At 37.1% G+C, this 22540-nt stretch overlaps 2 protein-coding genes across 4 annotated transcripts; one reads left to right on the plus strand and one right to left on the minus strand.

Moving 5' to 3' along the window:
* Positions 1–497: 497 nt before the first annotated feature.
* On the plus strand, positions 498–20362 carry rtf2 (replication termination factor 2). Its single transcript, XM_020939757.2, has 9 exons — positions 498–635; positions 1099–1193; positions 1291–1384; positions 2134–2273; positions 2388–2466; positions 16972–17082; positions 17176–17230; positions 17327–17389; positions 18508–20362. Exons 1-9 carry the CDS (start codon positions 567–569, stop codon positions 18675–18677), a joined length of 876 nt encoding a protein of 291 aa, XP_020795416.1. The 5' UTR covers positions 498–566; the 3' UTR covers positions 18678–20362.
* On the minus strand, positions 2994–9874 carry gcnt7 (glucosaminyl (N-acetyl) transferase family member 7). 3 transcript variants are annotated; one of them, XM_055160537.1, is made up of 6 exons: positions 9617–9874; positions 8185–8240; positions 7813–8054; positions 5091–5826; positions 4025–4120; positions 2994–3612 (listed from the first exon to the last, which is right to left on the minus strand). In XM_055160537.1, exons 3-6 carry the CDS (start codon positions 8011–8013, stop codon positions 3392–3394), a joined length of 1254 nt encoding a protein of 417 aa, XP_055016512.1. In that variant the 5' UTR covers positions 8014–8054; positions 8185–8240; positions 9617–9874; the 3' UTR covers positions 2994–3391. The 3 variants fall into 3 exon arrangements, with proteins under 3 accessions (XP_055016512.1, XP_055016511.1, XP_020795414.2); XM_055160536.1 differs by having other exon boundaries at positions 8185–8259; XM_020939755.2 differs by lacking the exon at positions 8185–8240.
* Positions 20363–22540: the final 2178 nt, after the last annotated feature.

The raw sequence follows: 22540 nt of genomic DNA on the forward strand, positions 1-22540 counted from the left end.
ATCTGCTTCTGAAAATTTATAGACCGTTTTATTAAAGCATTTTGCCGAATCTTGCGTTTTGAATGTGCTTTTTGGACTTAAAATAACCGCTTTATGGATAACACAAGTTACCACATAGCTGGTTAACCGCAGCGATGTCTTTGAAGTCTTAATACTATAAATTTTCTAAAAGTCTATGGGAAAAATTAATGGAAAATGAGTGTTCAGTGACTCTTGAGCTCCAAAGCCTTACAAAAATAATGGGTCAATTTTTTTAACTTATCTTAAAATAGCTAACTTTTTTGTTGTTGCATGCTTATTTGTATTGTATAATTTTTTCTTTGCATCAAAGCCTTTACACTTATATTTAGTACAAAGCTACCCCTCAGTGGTAGAAATCGGGAATCACTTATTGAAGGCGACACTTCATATGTTAACCGCTAGATGTCAGTGTAGGGATGTGTTGGGGGCTTCCTTGCGAGATAAGAAAAGCTCTCGTTGTTTGTTTACACCTCAGATACTTCCGGTCTGTCGTTCCCGTTTGCTGTAGCTCGCTTTTTGAGAAGTTAAACCTAAAATAATCCAAAATGGGATGTGACGGTGGAACGATTCCTAAACGACACGAGTTAGTGAAAGGCCCGAAGAAAGTAGAGAAGGTCTGTAAGATTAATTTTGTGTATTGTTGATAGAGTTGTCGTCGATAAACCCATGCTAACTTAAAGCTTTAGCTTTAGAGTGTTTTTGGCTTATTATCCCGCAGTGGATTCTTTCTGGCGCATTTGGAGAAATTAAAATGAGCTAAAGAATTAAGTTAGAAGATTCACTGTTTATAGTGTCATTCTTTTTATTTCCAAATAATTAAAGAAAATCGTATATTTGGTTAATTCACCCATTAAGCATCTAAGCGTCTGTAATACGGCTTGAAGGTAAAAGTACTCATTTCTGTTTCTAGACAGTTTATTTTCGTTTTATCCTCACAAATAATAAGCTATGAGGTTTCCACTATAGTGTATCGTTCTCTTCTGTCTTGTTTGTTTTAGTAATCTATCTGTAAGCTCCTGAATCCTGTACACCTCTCAGCATTATTATGCCTAATATTCATACTTGTGCTTTATTCAGGTTGACAAAAATGCAGAATTGGCAGCAAAGTGGAAATACTGTGCTCTGAGCCAAGAGAAGCTCAAGCGCCCTATTGTTGCTTGTGACCTGGGAAGGTAAGACATAATCTGTATGAAACAACAACATTTTCATAATATTTCCTATATTTTCTGCAATCATCTCTAAGTGTTGTCTTCTTGGTGCTTGTTTCAGGCTTTACAATAAGGATGCCATCATCGAATACCTCCTGGACAAGACGGCACAGAGACCAAACTCTGAGGCAGTAACACACATTCGAGGCACAAAGGTAACAGCTTTTTTAATCCTTTAATGGCATTTCCTAACACCAAGGTCTTCTGAGATGGTCTCTTGATGGACTGTGAAAAGTACATTTTCATTACAGGCTAATATGTCCTGGGACATAGAGATAGAGAATTTGAAGAATGCATAATTGCAAAATCACAAAAACTGATAGGTCTAGCCATGATTATCTGTCCTGCATTACAAAGTCAAGCATGATGACTTTTGCATATTGTAATATAAAACATAAACCTTTTTTATATGGCCAATTGTTTTTGTCAAAGCCAGAGACCGCTGGGAATATCAGGTGCCACAGTGGGGCGCCAGTGGTTAAAAACTGCCATTGTGTCCTTAATCAAGACACTTCAATTATATTGCCTAATATAATTGTGGTGGTGTGTGTGAGTGATTGGTGGTCAGAGGGGTCCATGGTGCAGATTGGCAACCTCACTTTCGTCAGTCTTTCCCAGGGCTGTAGTGGCTACAAGTATAACTTGTCATAGTTTTGAATGAGTGAATAATGCACAAAACTGTAAAGCAACTACAAAATTAATGTATTATAATTATTTATTTATTTTTATTTTGAGATTATTTGTTTAGATTTACAACAAAAAAGTAATGGTACCATTTCTTTATCCTAATATCATTCAGACCCCACATTTCCAGAAATTTAGTCTAGTCTTTTATCATTCTTAAATTTGTTACTAACTATTTTTCTACAATAACAGAGTGATTACCTTGTTCCATTTGCTGCAGGACATTAAAGAGCTGAACCTGACTGATAACCCCGAGTGGGAGGGTGAGAGGAGAAACACCAAAGGAGATCGATATGAGGACATACACTGTGGCATGTTCATTTGTCCTGTGGTTGGACTGGAGATGAATGGCAAACATAGGTAATTAAACATCCCCACAGTCTTTTGTTTGTTCAGTAACTTCTCTTATATAAACCTGTTTTTTTTGTTGTTGTTGTTGTTTTTAATCTTTTTTGTTTTAATTTAATTGTTTAGATTCTGCTACTTACAAACCTGTGGATGTGTGTTTTCTGAGCGTGCACTTAAAGAAGTCAAGACCGAGATTTGTCACAAGGTGAGAGAGAACTCTTCATCCAATGCACTCAAGTTTTGGAGTTTGGAGCAATATTTCTTCACAATACTATTGTAGGTTTAGCAGGGTTTTATCTGGATGCCAACAACAACCTCCATAGACTAATTGGTTAATGCACAGGCCATGCAGTTGAGCAATATCTTATTTGACTTAAGATTAGCAGTATCTGTATGTATGTGTACTGTCTCTGTTATGTGGGATTTGATTCTCTGCTCTGGCAAGGTTTTCCTTATTGCTGTAATATTTAGTCCCTTCTCCCAAGACAAATTTCTGCTTTAATGAGATAATAATGTAAGCTCATAACCCACTTAAATCCTAAATTATTAACAGTGCTTTAAAAATAGCACCCCATGGTCTTTTTTATCAATGACTCTATGCATAACATGTCTGCGTGATTCCATGTCTGCATCATTCCATTCCAAAAAGAAAAACACTGTGGAATATTCTCCATAGAGATATATACACTTTATGTCAAACTGCCTTTCTTCAGGCCAAATAAGAGTCAGGTTGTGTTTTTTTTGTGCAATAAAGACAACCTAAATGATAAAAGAAGAAACTAAAACATGCTTTTATTTTAGTCTTTTCTGGCTAAAAAGTTGGATACTGTGGTCTGACAATTGCAATCTACAAATTATGCATATAGCTAAAATAGCCATTACCAGTGTGCTGCATCACATAATAAGATTATATAAAACAAATTCCTTTAGTCCTTTAATGTAAAGTATTTTATTTTATAAAAATCTTATTTAAGTAGCATTTAAGAAATAAAAATAAGAAAATCATTAGTCTGTAAACCGAAGCAGCTGTGCTTTATCGCAGCTGCTTTTCCCTTCATTTTTTTAACACATTGAAATAATCATATTCACAGCTAAAAGTGCAAGTCTTTATGACTCAATTAGCAGTAATTTCACATCTCAGTGCTGTTGCTGTGTGGTATCGCGAGTAACCATGTTGGATCTATAGACACAGTTGCCTGTTTGAGGACTTTGATTCGGTGCCACATCTCCAGACAGTCTAGTGCTTCGGGGAACATGCCACTCTCAAATTTATTAGCAAACATGGCAGTGCTCTGAAAAATCCAGGGCAGGTCCTCAGTTCCATAGACACAGATGTCCCGAACATAGTGTCCTGAAAAACAATTAATGAGGGCATTAGACTTGTACGTGTTTAAAATGAAAACCACCAAACCTTTGTTAACAAGACTTGGAGTGGAGTTCCTTTACCAAATAATATTTAAGATGGTGGACTCGCATTGTTATGATAAAGTTGGTTAAGATTAAAAAGGTAATTGTGAATTTTAAAAGTTACAACTGTGAAAAAATATTCTGTTTTAAAATATGAAGACATACCTACTTCTTAACTAATTCAATATAAATATAAGATGGAAATGAAAAAGGAGCAGGAGTAAACTTGCTGGGTATGTTTCAGAACAAAATCTCTCCTTAAACACATGAAAAGGAATGTTTGGCTTTTTGATTAATGTTTAATGTTCAGTGAGGAAAAGAAAACTTAAGTTCCTGTTTCCTTTTAAGTTAAGTACCTTTACACCCATTATGCGTTGTTCCCTCTTGATCAGACCACTTAATGGCACGAATGCTTCCTCCCCAGCCTCCTGTCAGGTAGCTACCTGGAGCTTCTGAAAAACAGAAAAAAAACAGCACCGTTGTTTTACAGCATGTTAGTACCTCTTTTTTGTGTAATTATATAAGAAGTTTCCAAACATAAGAAGTTGGCAAGCATTACTCCTAAGTACATGAAGGTCCTGTACTAGTTTCAGAATGACATGATGTTTGACTAAGAACTGAATAAATACGGCATTTTAAACACAAATGTACAAGAATATATATCATAAAGTTTAGGAACCACCCTAGTAAATATTATAGTTATTGTTGAAAATTTTGCATGAAATTTGTAATGGTGCATTTTGTAAAGTGACGCCAAACACATGCATATAGGGCTTTCATTCTTTTTGGGAACATTAGATTTATATTAATTTCCTGGAGATTGAGCCAAACTTTAAGCATATTTACTTCTTGCCTAACCTTAACCTGAACCCTAACTATAACCTATTGCAACCCATATCTTAAGTTTAAATGTTTTTAATTTTATAATACAGGATTTACATTATGGTGACCTCATTTTGCCCCTACAAAGAAGCCAGGTTCCCATAAATTGAATATGTAGATTTATTCCCTACAATGTGATAAATACATAACACACACTCACACACGCACACACATAATTTCATGCTTTAGCTTTTCATGCGCTCTATCATTTAATCCATCTTTTGTTATTGGTAGTTTTCAGATTGTAAAATGTCATGATGCCATACTCCGAGATGTGGGGGAAAGAGCCAGTTTTTCCTATTTCCTACATTGTATGTTGTCACGAAATATAGAAAACTTAAATGCACAAGTGTTGAACCTGATTGTTTCTTTTAGTGACAAGACCCAAGAACTCACTGTATTACAACAAAAATCTGCTTTCCAGCGATATTCATTTTAGCCTATCGCCATCTATATTAAATTATATAGGCCTATAAAATATTACAATGTCATCTGAAATCTTGCAATTGAAGGAGCTATTCAGTATCTTTCACCTCTAACCTTTGATATGGTTCAGCGTTACCCAGAAGTGCTCATCTGGACTGTAAGTATCTCGGGACCACATCAGCAATTCCCGGGCCACTCGACTCGTCAGAACAAAATTCACGAACTCCCTCGTGAGCGCATAGTAGGCCGTACCAAAGTACACTTGTATTCTGTGAGGAGGAGGATCTTTTGTTTTTCCTGACCTCCTCACATAGTTCCCCACCATCTCGATATGTTGCATCCTGGTCCGAGAACTAAACTTCGCTGGTTGCTTGATGCCTGGAGTCATATTTTTATCTTTCCATTCTTTGCTTTGCATGTAGCGCACCAGCTCCAGGTTGGTCATGATGGGGAAATCTTGCCCGCAAAGATTTAGTACTTTTTTCCAACGGATCTTGGATTGTACAAGCTCTTCCATGCAATTCAAATCGGCCTGCAGACGGGAGTAGCCAGCGTAGGTGACAACTTCGGTTCGTCTGACCACAAAAACGTTGTCAAAGCAGCTCGCCAGTTTGTAGATGACAGCTTTGTATTCCAGAGGGGCTTTGGCGTCCACGTGAATGCAGTAGACATTTTGAGGCATGTATATAGCCCTTAGCAATCGGATAAACAGCTCTAGTTCTTTGTGGATGGTCAGAATGAACGCCAAAGGGTAATCCTCCTCCTCTTTACTCAGGGGGACAGTGATGAAGCTGAGGTCCGTGATGAGTTTGGGGCAATCCAGAGTGTAGTTTGTGATGTATTGCTCCACCTGGAAAAGGGAAAAAACACATATGACTTTACTAGACAACTTTGACAACTGTTCCTTTTTTATCCACAGTTGCATAGCACTTTGTATTTTGTGAAACCATCTTTGACAGTGCAATCTCTGGATATAGTTCCAGATTATAATGTAACTTGTAAAGTATAATATTGTGAAAGTGTATGCAGGTCTCGCAAATGTACATCTAAACTTTTTTGCTTATAAGAATATAAGACCGCTGCTTTTTGTCAGCGAAGAAGAAAACAATCATGCCAATGTAAAAAAAAATATTCAGTGCTGTGAAGTAAATGAATACATGTACAGAGAAAATGTATTCAGAATACTAATGTTGACTACCTGTATTTTAGTACAGTTTGGTGGTAATCACAATACAGTTACCTAAAATCAAAGGGATACATTGCAGTACTTGTTCGCACAATTTAGCTTTCATGCTGCACAGTATAATTGAGAAACATAGACAACACTGCTCTTGTGGTGAGTACATGTGTGATTTCTCCTTCAATGAGAAACAAACATATGGTATTTTTTAATCTTATGTTGCGTCTTTACACTATAATTTAAATGCAGCTTGATGTAAAAGTATTTGAGTATTGAGAAACATCAGAGGCAGCGCGATCATTAGGCAAGACTCCCGAACCTGGACGGGCCCTCAACCAATTGCCCTCAGTGCAATTTGATTTTCTCTCAGTAGTGAAGATGCAATGCTAGCTGGCAATGTTGTCAGTGCACTCAAACAGTTTATCGACATTTGATAAAATAAGTTATGATGCTAAATTAACATTAGTCAGTGGGATACGTCTTAATGACCCATATGCATTAAAAGCAGGTGAGTGCATAAATGACAAGAAGAAATGTCTCAGACTTCAGTAGCCGGATATCCACTCCACCTGATCGATACAACTAGCCCCGCCCCCGGGAAGGCCTCTGCTGAAATCCTACAAGACATGATACAAGACAGGACAGCAGCTCTTTCTGCAGGAGACATGCGCAGTAGAGCATGAAGTGACGTAGTCTGATAATCTCTCAATATGTATATGGTTTTACACGTGTATAAGCTCTGTCATGTGGTGTGCACGTGTTTGTAATGTTCTGATATCAGTGAGTTTGGTAAATGTGCTGTTTGGTCAGTCTGCTGCGTAAAGGGGACAGATTTTTGCCCTGCACTGTTATGACTGTTCAGTTGCAAATCCCTGTTTGTGCTTTTGATCTCTGCAAAGGAAAATAGTTTATAACTCTGGCTCTGGGTGCATTTGGTGATTTGCAGGACAAATACGGCTGAATTTAGCTCAGTTTTACTTGGAAAAGCAGCTGAGGTGTATTCTTTGTAATTTATTTATTTATTTTTTATATTGATATGTATATAATTTAATAGTTATTTTATCTGGTAAGTAGTCACTTTCATCCCACAGTAACGGCGTTTCTACCATTGAAGTGCATTTTGTTTTATCTCAGATCTAGTTCAAAGTCCACATTCATTATTAAGTGCTGTCAGAATTTATACCGACTCAATAAAAAAAGTTAATAATTAGAGCCAATTTAAAACATTATCAAACCATATATGACAAGGCAGGACTACTGTGGCATTCTGATTTGGACATAATCGTATTGTAATCACATGTAATGGATGAAAGTAAAACTGTAATTATACCAGCAAAAAATAAAACTACTTTCAGCTCTGGTTATTGAGTACCAAACTATTCAAAGAAGACAAGTTTCAGGTCCACCTTAATTCAAATAAATAGATATGCGCGTGTCTCAAGAACAATGGGAAAAACAGTACATTATAATAAGGGTCCCAAACTCAAGTTCGCCTAGGGCCCCCTGATTGCCAACTCCACCACTGAGAAACAGTACTCTGATTGGACCATGTGTTAGCAGATGTTACAAATACATTTTAATTCAGATATTTAGTATTAACTGTAACTAAATACATTTTCAAAGTATTCTTCCATCACTGAGAGAATATTTCCTTACCTGGCAGTTGTGACGGTGCCACCTCAGTCCACTGTTGTAGCCAAGCAGAAAAGGTTTACACTGAGGGGCAAAGGGTCTGCACTCTTGTTTGGGCTTGAGCTCGGTTGGCACATCAGCGCTCAGATAAATAAGTGAACACACCATAATACTTAGTCCCAGGCAGACCACAAAGATGCACTTGGCAGGATCCAGATGGCACATAGTAGTCTGTCTTCACTTCTGCACCAGCGCTGACAACACTCCTGTGGAGCAATCCAGAAATAAAATGAGGTTGAAAATGTGGGTTAGTTACTTTTTTTTAATATAAACTGGTTCATGGCTTGAATCCTTACAGTGAGGCATTTATTTTATAATTTATTAATTTATTTTTACCTTATTTTACAATGGATCATCATATAACATCCATATTGACATCAGTGCGGTCATATCTATCAACAGAAATAAGAACTAAAAAAATAAAAAAAAATAAAAAACATGCAAGTAATATGCACGGTTATCTTTACTTTTACCCCAAAACGAGTGGGACGAAGAAAAACATGTTTTAATAATGTATGTCTTAACAATGTCAAGGAAATTTTCAAGATGCCAGCAACGGTAACAGATACAAATACAAGTAATGGTAATGAACAAAAAAATATACTGAAAGACTTGCCCTCCCTCCCAAAATTAGTATTAATTTTGGATTAAATCCTTTAAAATAATATAGGGTCGATAATGATTTTGATTGCGAAAATTGTGTGAATATGAGATTTTTTTTCTACTAAATTTGACCCAGATGAAGCTGTTTAAAGCCATCTTAATAAAGATGGGACGAGACACAATTTACCCAAGACAAGGCGCTGAAATGGCCTTAAAAAATATCTTGAAAGGACCATGATTAACTCAACACAATCTGTACAGTCCTGTTGCTCAGAGGTTTGTATAGAGCAGATTAGTGGAATGTAACTATAATGAACACAGAATACCAGTGTTGTCTCACATGGGATAGGCTAGCTTTAAGACAAATTTGATGCCAAATATTAACTTCTGAGTTAAGCAAGGTGCACTGTGTAACTTTTGGTTGAGAATCTGTCGCCTGCTTGTTTCTATGGCTATGTCATTGCTCTGGCTGGAATGTTCCACAGTATGACATCTGACAGTTCTACCTTACATTCATTAAATTAAAGGTGGTTTTATAGCTCAAAAATACCTAGAAAAAAAAAAAAGACATTATGACTCTGAGTGGGGTTGCCTCTCGGCAGATCTGACCTGTAACTTGGTCTGGTTTACTCTCTATGTAGAAAGGATTAATGAAATACAGTGAAACATTTCAGACAAAGCAATAGCATCTCCATGAAGAAAAGCATTTGATGGGCCCTCCACCAGAAAAGTTACACAATGCACTTTTAAAACTAACAATTTGTAATCCAGGAACAAGGGCATGGCAATGCATAGAGCACACAATGTTACAGGAGTTCACACAAAAATAACTTTTTTTGCCTTTAAAAAAAAAAAAAATACTAGCTCATTTGTATGTAAAAACAAAACAAAAAAAGATTGATTAAGCAGTCAATGTATTTAGTTATTATCAGTGTCTAAATGTGGACATGTGCCACTGTACCTGATTTTGAGAATTACACTATAATAGCTTTACCTAAAAATCATCTTTAGCAATTATAACTAAAATGTACTACTAAATATTTTACCATAGAAATATAATAATATACATGCCAAATTTTAGTAGCAGTCATTGTGACACTAATACCAGACAAATCGATTCTGGGTTAGGATTTGAAAACCAAACAAAATTTGAATGCGCTCTTACCTTTGATCTTAAATCTTAGTTCAACGCTGTATTTTTGCAGTGGAGATAACCAGTGAATCTTCTGCAACATTAGCAGTTTCCATCGTGTCATCAGCTCTCACTAAAACCAAGGAAACCCCAACTTGACAACTTCATTTGGTTACCAGGAGTGCTTTGCGGGTGTTTGTGCGCATGCATGGCAGCACAGAGGTTAGTCTACACACTGGATTCTGCATTTAGAGATTAGGAAAGATGTAGCTGCTTTCCCTGCATTGACTGCATTTGGTCACTCCCACCTGTCCCGTGAGAGTTTGCTGCCTGCTCTTGGTTACCAGTACACACCTGCACCGCACCACTAACACATTTCCCCCAAGGTTTTGCTTTCCACTCTCCCTCCTCCGCAGCATTAGCTACCCTTTCATCAGCTCTCATTCATTTACTACTCAACTTTAATTCAGTCACTTCATGCTCATAGAAACCTTTTGAAGATGACAATGGCAAAGATGTTTTTAAATTATTACTGAAATTCAAATGATAATTTTATCTAGATTGATTTAGTATTTATCTTAATATTTCTTATATTACAGAAAATTGACTTTTGTCAGCTTTAAGATGTGTTATAATGCTGGTACCGCATCAAAAACATACCTAGAGTTTTGTTTCATTCACACATGTTTGAGTAAGTTATTATTTATTAATTATTAGTCTGTTTACATTTCTAAAGCTCAGAATACTCCACCTTGTTATGCAATGTTATAGTTTCCAAGTTAACAGCCCTTTTACCATTTTATAATCTGATGTGCTGCATTATGTAGCTTTTTTTTGTGTGTCTCCATGAAGATGTTATAGGCTGCTGATGTTAATGGTTCACTGTGTGACTTTAAACATATCAATCTTCATAGTTAAAGTTGACAGTTATTGACCGATGACCCAGCAGCGCATAGAAAGAATTGCAGTTTTTTTTCTCAAGGAATTTTGAGCAGTAAAAACATCTGCAATGAAAGATATGCTAGATGATTAATGTTATACTGTGGAACATTCCTTGCATGAACACAGACAGACCCACTCCTCAAGAAAGTTATAGTGTGCCTTTAAAGACATGTAATTTTAAGTAACCATTAACTTACTTTTATGGTTGTTTGAATACTGTTATTATAATCCAGGAGCCAGACCCCTCCACCGCGATTATTTTGGTACCTTTTTCTTACTATGATTTTTCATTAGTGCACACTTTGGGACATGACAAGTTCGGTGTCAGGTCCCCCAAAACCTCTTATGTGGGACTCATCTTGTGCAAAATTATGAGTCTGTTAGAAGTGCTGCTATAGTCACATACGGTGTCACTTAGTCATGAAATTTGGGACAAAGAACCCTGACATGATGAGGAATACAAAAATGTAACTTTACAGGGGTTTATGCATTTCTGTTTAGTTATTAGACCATGTATAGAAATAAATATTTAAAAATTGCATTCTCAAGCACAAATCCTCTCTACAAAGTAACTGATTATGATTGGCATTTCAGATTTCAGACATCAGACATTTCAGAAGAAGAATCCGTGTATCATTCGTTCATTCGTTTTTCAATATAAAACCAAAAATAAGAAAACGAAAAAACAACAGTTTTCTTTGTTATTTGTCTCCAAAACCAAAATGAAAAAACGGATAACGATTCGTTTTTTCAGTTTTCGATTTTGTGTTTAAATGAAGAATGGAAAAAACGGATAACGGCCGTTTCCCGTTTACGTGACTTCCGTGACTGCGATGCCGAACTTTTGCACCGCATACGGACTGAACCGGGACTGATCCAGGTCCAGACCAGAGCGGGACTGAGACCGGGACTGAGACCGGGGACTGAGACCGGAACTGAGACCGGGACTGAGACCGGGACTGAGACCGGGACCAGACCGGGACCAGACCGGGACCAGGGCGGACTCCGAGCTCCACGGGGTCCGAGCCTCAGCTTCGAGCTCCGGCCCTGCCGTGGGCTCTGAGCCTCCGGTCTGGTCCCGGTCTGGTCCTGGTCTTGTCTCGGTCTCGGTCTCAGTAGCGCTCTGGTCCCGGTCTGGTCCCGGACCTGGTCCATTTGAACCAAAAGCTCTTAGTTCGATTCATTTTCATTGGTGTGAATGCGTCAGTCGGATGCTTTGCACCACCTCGGAACCAGCCGCGGTTCTTGAGCGCGGAGGACCAGAGCAGCTCTGTCTCAGTCCCGCTCTGGTCTCGGTCTGGTCTCGGACCTGGATCCGTCCTGATTCAGTCCGTATGCGGTGAGACTGGGACCAGCTCGAAGCTGAGGCTCGGACTCCGTGGAGGCTCGGAGTCAAAGCTCGGAGTCCGCCCTGGTCCCGCTCTGGTCCCGGTCTTGGCCCGGTCTCAGTCCCGCTCTGGTCCCGGTCTGGTCCCGGTCTGGTCCCGGTCTCAGTCCCGCTCTGGTCCCGGTCTGGTCCCGGTCTCAGTCCCGCTCTGGTCTCGGTCTGGTGTCGGACCTGGATCAGTCCCGGTTCAGTCCGTATGCGGTGCAAAAGTTCGGCATCGCAGTCACGGAAGTCACGTAAACGGGAAACCATTCTTCATTTAAACACAAAATCGAAAACTGAAAAAAGGAATCGTTATCCGTTTTTTCATTTTGGTTGAAGAAAACGGTTGTTTTTTCGTTTTCTTATTTTTAGTTTTATATTGAAAAACGAATGAACGAATGATACACGGATTCAGAAGCTTACCCAATTTTCCAGCTTCAGATTATGCCCAAGATGATCTATGTTTCTTCAACAGATCACCTGCTATAACAGAAATATATTCCATACACACAAACCCATGGATAGAATTCTCAGTAATTTGGCCATAGAATGCATATGAGGTAATTTCATGGGAAACCAGCAGATTTCAGGATAAAAATTTAATTTAACTTTCGTGATTTTTTTTTTTTTAAACTCAACCCAATTCATCTTTATATATGAAATATGATCTAAGTGAGATTTCAGGTATGTATCTTTTAAAATGTTTGAGTTTTGTGGGGTTTAAAAGGAGAGAATGGTCAAAATCAGACTTAGTAGAAAATAACAACAACATTCTGTTAGCCATAGACCTTGGACAGTTTGTGGTAAATTACATTTTATACGTTTAATACAATGTCAAGTCATTTAGACATTATGTTACATCAACCATATACCGACCATATCACTGAAAGCCTGCCGTAACCTAAACCTGACCTCACCATGGATACGTTTTGCTTTATCACAGTGTGACAATAACCATATTTACCTTCATGGAGATGATACCATGCCACATTACAGGTCCGATCTGATGGGGGGAAAAAATTGAGTTTAAAAACATAGAAGAGTAAGGCATTACCACATGACATCCCAAGGTGGAATGGAGTGTTTCCTGTTGAGAGAAGAACTCAGACTAAATATGCAGGGTTTGTGTGTTAAACAACATTATTACATAGATCAGGAAATAAGACCTTTTAACCATTTTAATTCACACAGTGACCATTTTGTATTTTGTTTTCACTTATGTTTCAAGCTGCAGCAAAGCAAGTTTTAGCTGATATGAGAATCACATATTAGGATATAACCCAGTTTCACTCTGCCATTTTTAAACCGCTACTGCATTTGGCTAGAATATAAAGTTCCCGTCATCTTAGCCTTGTCTAAATAACAAACAATAGACATGTGTTGGTGTGTGTGGATTGGGGAAAGTCCATCTTGGATGCGTTCGTTCACCTCCTCCATGTACTGGGGCCAAATACAGCACCTGACACCTGCCTCACCTGCCTCACCTGCACACAAGTCATCAGGGCTAATGACTCTGCTGCTGTCCACTGTAAACACACATGCTGTTAGCTTTGTGTGGATCCACGTTACATACAGATAGTGTAATGGGATGTCCCGTGCTGTTTTTATATCTGTAAGCTCACAGAGGAGTGTGTATCGCAGCAGGACTCATATCTGCCTCATGATTTAATAGATAGATCAAGCTGCTGGACTCCTTTCTCCCCTAAAGTGTTTGCTTTGCTGCACGACAACACAATTGTGCTTGAGCGGTTCAAAAGTTCTAGTGTGAGTGTGCCCTTTTAAAAAAAGACAAAGTAACATAGTAAAAGTAAGAGTTCTGTTCCCTAGTAACTAGTTACATTTATAGTGGAGTAACCCAGTTTTTCAAAGTAATGTGCCCAAAACTGTATTTTTATAAATGGTTTAACTGTAAACAGAAATGCATAAACTCCTGTAAGGTTATATCATTTTATTTCTCATCATGTCAGGATTCTTTGTTCCAAATTTCACAACTATGTGACTATAGCAGCACTTTTAACAGACTCATATCGTATAGCACAAGATGGACCCCACAGAAGAGGTTTTGGGGGTCCTGACACCTAACGGGGCCTGAGTTGAAACAAAAGACTCCAAACTTATAATGTTCCAAGGTGTGCAACTCTGGTCACTTCCTCCTCAAAGTACAATACCAGTCAAAGGTTTGGGCTTTTGGACTTTTTTCCCTGCCTGTTTACTTTTACTACAGAAGGCATTAAACACATGCAATAAGTATGTAAGGTAGTGGTAGTGGTAGTGCAAAAAAAAAAAAAAAAAAACATTGAATGAGAGGGTGTCAAACTCTTGGCTGGTAGTGTGTGTTTAAGCAGCATCAGTCAAACATTCGGACACATGCATTTTCTTACCACTTTCTACATTTTATATCAAATATATGTTGCAAGATATATCGAATTATTTACTAAAGAAAGACAAAAAAAGTAAATCTTTATCAACAAAACAAAGGATGGCTAATTTGAGGATTTGAATATATATCTTATTTCATATATTTGCAGTCTTCTGTATGTATATGAAATGTAGAAAGGAGTAAATATTGAATGAGATTGTGTGTCCAGACTTTTGACTGCTGATGTATATGTATTTGTAGATTAATAAAATGTGTCTTACCCTCTGAATCTGGCACATATCGTCGTGTAGGCCTTCTCTATTCGCTCATTAAGTAGCAGGTGCACTGTTTGCTAGCATCCCGGTTCGTTTGCAGTAATTGGCCAACAGTGTCCGACCGGGGTGATCCCTGTTGTTTTTGGATATGGAGCACATGACCACACTTTCCACATGCACCTTCTTCATTTGCATTTCAGACGGCTTTTTGTTTTACAATGCAGTTAAACTGTTGGTGCCATTTGGAAGATAAGACATTAGTTCCTTGTTTTTTATGTATTGGTAACCGATCTAAAGTTAACAAGAAATAATTGATACCCTCGCTAGAACAGTGGGGAAAGATATGTGAAATTACTGATAAAAAGAAAAACACAAAAAAGTTAATTCTCGTTTTTATTCTAGTTCTATAGTTATATATCTATATCTAAAGTTTATAGATTTAATATTGACTGCTACTTTCTCTATGAACATTGTGGGAAAAAAACAAAATTCTTGTCTTAGTATAAATGTCTGATGACTGATCTATAGTTTATAGATTTAATATTAACAGGAAGTAATTACTAAAAAAAAAAAAGATTTCAAAAAACCCGAAACAAACAAACAAAAAACATAATATAGTTTGTAGTTTATAACATTTCTAAAGATTTCAGTTCTTGCATGTTAACTGTATAGTATTTCTGTCCCAATGACAGTCAGATTGATCTGGGATAAATATATTGGTAAAATCAACAGTCAAATAATTAACGTTTTTATTATTATTGGAAGTGATATACTGCAATGATTATATTGTCTGCTCATCACCTATACTTTCCTTATGGTTGGCCAACATTTTTTGTTTCTTTTTCCTATAGTATTTAAGGACACGTGTATGTCCTGTTCCACTCTTATGATGAAGACCATGTTGCTGGTCGAAACGCGCTGGCATCCATGTAATAAAGGACTTTTAATATATTCAGTCAGTGTGCCTTGGTTTTGTACCTTGCTCACCTTTACATTTTTCAGTAAGGGCAACTCTCTGTTAAGATTTCAGGTTTAACCCTCGTAGAGCACCTGTACTGCTACTTTTGACTTTTCTATGACCCAGTGAAGTGCTCTACCTCTTCTCTTCATCTGATTATAGTTTGTGTGCTAATGGAAATGACAATACACAGAATACAAAGGACATTTGCAAGTATTTCCGTGTGCAGCATAAACAAATCCATATTTACAAGTCAAAGTACAGATGCATTCATTCACCTGCTCTTCAGATTTTAATGTCTGGAACCCACAGTGAGCCATTTATCATGATAACATCATCACTTAAATTATTTACTTAGCATGGCAGAACATGATTAGGAAGATTAAACAAAAGCCTTAACAAATTAGAAACAAAACATGTCGAAGTTGTAGAAATGTTCAGGCACATGTACAGCTTCAGAACAACTTTTTTCCTATGGCAAAGTGAAGCTGAGGGTTCTTCTGGATCTTTGTTTGATAACATTTTTCATAAATAGGGATGCACTGATCTGGTATCAGATATTGGCACAGATACTGACAAAATCTGATATCAGCTTCCAAATATAGACTGCACATATAACTTGATATAATGAGGCTATTTACTGGTAGTAGTCGGCCCAGAAAGTCTCATAATGTTTTATTTTTTTATTTTTATTTTTATACAAAGGTGTTCTGTAGTTACTGGGGTTAAATAATAGCTACATGATCAGTGCTGTCTTATTTTATTTTTGCTTAAAGGAAATAAATGCCATTTTTAGTAACTTTAGTACTTTGGTATCGATTGATATCATGTATCGGCTGATACTTAAAGGTACACTGTGTTTGGTTTGGGGCCCGTCACCTTCTTGTTTCTATGGATATGTCATTGCTCTGCCTGGAATGTTCCACAGTATGACATTAAACAGATCTAACTTACATTTATTAAACTACAGGTCATTTTATAGCACAAAAATACTTAGAAAACCAGGCATTCTGACAGTGAGCAGGCATTGCGGATTGCCTTTTCTCAGATCTGTCCTGTATCTTGGTCTGGTTTGGTTTCCATGAAGATTTAAAGCTTTAATACCATGTTATGAAACATTCCTAAGAAAGCAATAACAACAGAATTTGGAACCACCAGAAAAGTTATGCCGTTAAAGACATAGTATCAGAACTGAAAAAGCTAGATCTGTGCATCCATATTAATAAATAAATGTAGACAGAGTGCAACTGTTTGATTTTTAGTGCTGCTTTTACAATATACTCTATAAGGGAATAAACAAATCTACTGTATGTATGTACTGGAGCTCACATTTCTGTATGATATCCTGATGATTGTTCTGCTTTAGGGTTACTTGATCGCTCAATATTGCTGTCTTATTTTCTAGAGAAGTATATCACTATTCAAAATTTGTTGTTACAGGCCCAACTGTATCAAGTGTAACGTTCTTTACTTGTTTTGTTTCAGTGTGGGGACCCCTTTAAAAGTGATGATGTTGTGATCCTCAACGGCACAAAGGAGGAGGGGGACAAGCTGAGAGAGAGAATGGAAGAGAAGCGAGCCAAAGCTAAAACTAAAGTGAGTGAACCTTTTAGAAGAAGAAATGCTTGAGGTTCTCTGTTGGGTTCTTTCCATGACGTGTTTTGTGGTGACTGTCTCTTTCGTTCTTAGAAATCAAAGAAGAGCAAGGCAGTGGAAACTTTGTCTACACCCCCTGAAACTAAAGGTTTGTTTTTTGTGTGGTGTGGATGTTTTTTTTTTTTTTTTTTTGAGAATATAAAATAGGATAAGGATTCATTTACATTTGTACTTTCCAAAATAGATGAAGCAAGCTCAACAAAAGCAGGAAGCTCTCTGGAGAATGGAAATGCAAGCAGTGATCCAGGTGATTGTGATTTTGTTACCGTTATGTTGATTTCACCTTGACAATCTAGAAATGAATAAAAGCACAATACTGGGCTGATCAAAGGTGCATTGTACTGTATAACTTTTCTGGTGGATGGGTTTGTCACATGCTTCGTTACATGAAACCTCCATGAAGTTGGCCCCACGTCAAACACAAACCTACACAAAAAACTATGTCATTGGTTTGTGCTCCATTTGCGCTGTTTTGTGGTGCAGAAATCTTCCTGGGGGGACTGACTGACTCCAGTTTGACCTATAAAAGAATTATTATCTAAAAAATGAAAGCAGCACAAACAAAACCTTTGCACCACAAAACAACACAATGAAGCAGAAATGACTGACAGTTTTTGTGTAGGTTTGCGCTTGATGGGGGGGCCAACTTCACGCAGATCTGTTATTGCGTTGCTTGGAGTGTTCAGCAGTACAGCATTACACTTATTTATCTTAACTAAGCACAAGCAAGAGAAGCCACAAGGCCACGTTTCAGGATCAGGTCTATGGAGAAGCAAGCCCATTCACAGGAAGAATACCTGTTTAAAGTTTAAAAAAAACAACAGCAACACATATATCTGAGTAAATGGAAGATGGATAGTTTAATGACATACTGTGGAACATTCAGGACAAAGCAATCACATCTCCAAGCAAGCAGGCATCAGACCCTCCACCAGAAAATTTACACAGTGCTCCTTTAAAACTGTATCTGGTAAAGGATTTTTTAAATACGTTTTCCTTACATTACAGTGAAAAATGCACTTTAGTTCTTCTATTATAAAACTCGTGTGTTATTTTCTAGTACATTTCATATACTAGCATCACCACCCATGAAAACCAAAAGGATTAACATTTCACATTTAGCCCTAAAAGTAGTTAAATTCTACACATGTAAGTTGCTGTAAGGTCACAGAAAAATCACTTTAGGTCATGAAAAAGTCATGAACAAGTTTTGAAATGTTGTCAGTGAAAAAGAGTGGGAACGCTGAATTTACTTTTGTCTGACAATTTGTTTAAAAGTGGCAGCCCCAGCAGAAACTGACCCGGGTCCTTACATAGTTCAATATTAATATTTAATTGTGTTTATTTTCTTCTCCTCCCCTGAAGATGTGGCTGGTCCAAGCTCTTCTAAAAGCAGTGGGGCTTCCAAACGTTCTATCCAGGAAATGCAGGACAAATCTGAGGCCTTCAAATCCATCTTCACCAGCCACAGCTCGGCCAAGCGCACCAAAGACCAGATGTCCAACTGGGTCACACACACCCCTTATCACTTTTAATACGGTCATTTGAAAATTTGCTATGTGGTTTTGCATTGATAGTGTTTCACAATATTAGAGGAGACTTTGGTGGTCACAGTATTTGAAAAATCGCCACTGTAGCCTTGGACGATGCTGAACAATAAGCTGGTTTCACAAATTTTCTACTAAAATATAAAAAGTGGTTAAGTACCTAATTCCTCCTGTTAACTGGCCATTTAAAGGTGCACTATGTAACGTTTTGGTTGGGCGTCCGTCACCTGCTTGTTTCTACAGATGTCATTAATCTGCCTGGAATGTTCGACAGTATGACACTAAACAGCTCAACCTTACATTTATTCAATTACAGGTGGTTTTATAGCTCAAAATACCTGGAAAAACTGTCATTCTTCTGTGAGCGGGGTTGCCTCTCCACAGATCTGCCCTGTAGCTTGGTCTGGTTGATAGAAAGGTTTAATACCATACTGTGAAACATTCCAGACAAAGCAATCACATCTCCATAGACAAAAGTATTGATGGACATGAGAAAAGTTTTAAACGATACAACTCATAACTTTAAAAACAGCAATCTTAAAATGAGTTAGGAAAGTGGGACTAAACATCAAAACCCTGCTAAACTGGGCAGTACCTGGAGAACTGAAGAAGAGAGTGAGGGGAGAGAACGGGAGGGTCTGGGTGAATAAGGAACAGTGTGATTGGTCTAACAGGGGTCCACACTTCAAAACATCCAGGTCTTTGTCATCAGAAACGCCTGGCTTTAATCAGGGCAGTTCTGTGTCATGTCATGCAGTACTTGAAGTTGTAGTGACCACACACGCAGATTTTCAACACATAGCTTCAAATATATACATTGTGTGCTCTAAATTGCCCAAAATTGACAAAGAACAGTAGACAATGCTATTAAAACACCACACACAGAATTAAAAGGAAAACAAACGTTGCTTTAGTGTTTAGTCCCACTTTATCATGCATTAATTATAAACACGTTTTACAACTTTCCTACAGCAAGATTGAGGCTGACGTCACGGTAATGTCAACAAGAAAAAAATACCCTGGGCCTAGCTGTAATATGTGAACATTGTATCTCTAGATTTGTATTACTTAACACCAGTCAAATGCATTGTGTCTCCATAGTATCAGCAGAAATGTGTGAGAAACCTTGAGTGATGCACATTGGTAAATACAATTATAATGCTTCGCTTGTGTCCCTGTACTGAGTCTCAATCGCTCTTAGCAGTGTTCTCGCATCATAAACATGTTTCCTAATAGATCCCCTGACTCTTCACAGTTTTTGTTTTGAAACCTAATACCTCCCCTGTGTATATGTGTCCTTTGAGTTTGTATTCATCGGGAGTCCTTTCTAAATATAAGTACTTTGTGTTGTGTGTCAGTCAATACAGTGCTGACTCCTAGTGGAAGAAGTTGAAATGATTATCTCAATCAAAATGTAGATCAATAATTTGGTATTTATTTGATTGAATAATTTGCTGTGGACATGTTTATTAGTAAGGATTCATATTTAGCTCTTCATACTTCATTTTGTCTTTTCTAAACATTGTTGTTACAATAAGCAGTACTAAAATTGCATTTAATTTTTAAGATTTTTTTTTGTTTTATTTTTTGTCATACTGCGTGCTATAAAAACATTTGTTCCCTGCATTGTCCTTTGGCATGTATCATTTTTTAAATAAAAGATTAAATGCTTATGCAGTGTGCAGTGTGTTTACATAAAATATAAATACATTAATACAGACTACGTAAAAAAGATCAAAAAATGATGGCTGGTCACCCCTCCCTTTTTTTATTTTTTTATTTTTTGGTTTGATCAGCATTACTGAATTTCATAAATAAGTGCAGTCTTAATATTTCTTTAGCCACATAAATAAACAAAGTCACAAATGTTTGTAAACAAAACACAAATTACCAATTTTTTATACAAAAGTTGTAAGTTTTTTTTTTTTTTTTTTTTTTTTTAAACCTCCTTGGTTATGTCAAAGATTAGTAACAGCTATGATTGTGAGAGTGTGTGTGTAGGAGCAACAGTGTAATTGGTAAAGTAGCATTTTCTCCTGTAAACCCGCGCCCTGTCATGGAATTATATAAAATTATGATTTCCTAATTATTAATGGTTTGAATAATGGTTTGCAGATTTAAGCAATTTCAGGGAGGAGAGAAACAGTTTGAAACAATTACAGATGTTGTGTTAATATGGTGTGCTCTTGTACTGAAACTACATTACCTGGAACAGGAATAAAGAAATGTGTCAGTTCCGTTTTTCCTCGGCAAAATGTATATGTTGTTCATTGACTTTATTTAAAGAGTGTTGCCACAGTTTTCCCATCCTTAAAATGATGCAGCCCACAGCAGTAGACCCCAAGGAGGACCTGTGCCGCTCCAAAGAAAGAGGACATCACATCAGAGCCACATTTCCACTCTGACGAGGACACAGCACTCTTCTGACGGTGACAATGATGACAACTGGAGACATCCATTCAGCTGTTTACGGCACAGATGAAGAAAAAGGGTGATGGAGCCAGAGCCAGAAACACATCTGAACAAAACACTGGTAAAGACTGTGCCACTGTAAACAATTAATGAACTGATGAAGGGGCTGAAAGGAAGAAACACCAGTGCTCTGTTTGTAAAAAGGGATTTGATTCTAAACTGGTTTTATAAAGCACTATAGACTTCACATAGAAGAGTAGCCAATCAGCTGTTTAGTCTGTAGGGAAACATTCACCACAAAGTTTAATCCTAAACATGAGGAACACATGAGAACACACACAGGAGAAAAGCATTTCAGTTGTCCAGCCTGTGAGGAAACATTGAGTTTATAGGTTAATCTTACAGTTTGCATGAGAACACATACAGGTGAAAAACCATTCAGCTGTTCAGTCTGTAAGAAAACATTCACAAGAAAGTATCATCTTTAAGTACATGTGAGAACACACACAGGAGAAACAAAAACAGTGGTTCAATCTGTAAGAAAGATTCAAATCATTCTGTAAATAAAAAATAAATAAATAAATAAAAAAAACTATGAAAATACAGCCGAGAACCCTTCAGCTGTTCAATTTGTAAGAAAACATCTGTGCTAAATACTAGTCTTACAATACATGTGACAATACACACAGGAGGAAAACTTACAGCTGCTCAATCTGTAAGAAACGATCATTAAGAGTAAAGAATAAACTTGCAACACACATGATAAATCACACAATGCAAAAACCAGCAGTTGTTCAATCTGTAAAACATCTTTTATCCGTAAGTGTAATGTACAGTATACATGGAAACACACACAAGAGAGAAACCTTACTGCTGCTCAATCTGTAAGAAATCTTTTGCTTACTCCAGTAGTCTCAAAGATCACAAAAGAATTCACGCAGGTGGGAAATCTTACAGCTGTTCGATCTGTTTAAAAATATATATTTATAAGAGTCAATTTACACTACACATGAGAACACACACAAGAGAAAAACCTTATAGGTGTTCAATATGTAAAAAAAGAAAAAAAAAATCTCCAAAAAGAATCCTCTTAGAGTACAGATGAGAACTCACGTAGGAGAAAAACCTTACAGCTGTTCAAATTTTAAAAAGACATTTACCAAAAACTGTAATCTTATAGCACACACAAAAATACTACCAGTAGAGAAACCTTAAAGCTCTTCTATCTGCAAAACACAGAGGAGAAATAACTTGAACAGAGGGTGACAGAAGGTTTTGTTGTGTATTACAGAGATATTCTAATATTCTAATAATCAAATAATCAAATAATATCCTATCCTATAAGTACCTGCTGTTTAAAAGGGCAATTCTGTAATAGAATGTACTGGATTAAGATAAAAAAAAAAAAAATGCAGGTGTTTGGAGCTGGATTGTGGTTA

The sequence above is a fragment of the Boleophthalmus pectinirostris genome, unplaced genomic scaffold, assembly GCF_026225935.1.
Source record: "Boleophthalmus pectinirostris isolate CB_2022bp ecotype Guang Dong unplaced genomic scaffold, ASM2622593v1 HiC_scaffold_3, whole genome shotgun sequence".
Lineage (NCBI taxonomy): Eukaryota > Metazoa > Chordata > Actinopteri > Gobiiformes > Gobiidae > Boleophthalmus > Boleophthalmus pectinirostris.

Coding starts and splice junctions, on each gene's coding strand:
- rtf2 (XM_020939757.2), top strand. CDS start 567: ATGGGATGTGACGGTGGAACGATTCCTAAACGACACGAGTTAGTGAAA. Junction 636..1,098: donor GCCCGAAGAAAGTAGAGAAG/GTCTGTAAGATT, acceptor TGCTTTATTCAG/GTTGACAAAAATGCAGAATT. Junction 2,274..2,387: donor GAGATGAATGGCAAACATAG/GTAATTAAACAT, acceptor TTAATTGTTTAG/ATTCTGCTACTTACAAACCT.
- gcnt7 (XM_020939755.2), bottom strand. CDS start 8,013: ATGTGCCATCTGGATCCTGCCAAGTGCATCTTTGTGGTCTGCCTGGGA. Junction 5,827..7,812: donor GGCACCGTCACAACTGCCAG/GTAAGGAAATAT, acceptor TCCCTTTTCCAG/GTGGAGCAATACATCACAAA. Junction 3,613..4,024: donor AACGCATAATGGGTGTAAAG/GTACTTAACTTA, acceptor ATTGTTTTTCAG/GACACTATGTTCGGGACATC.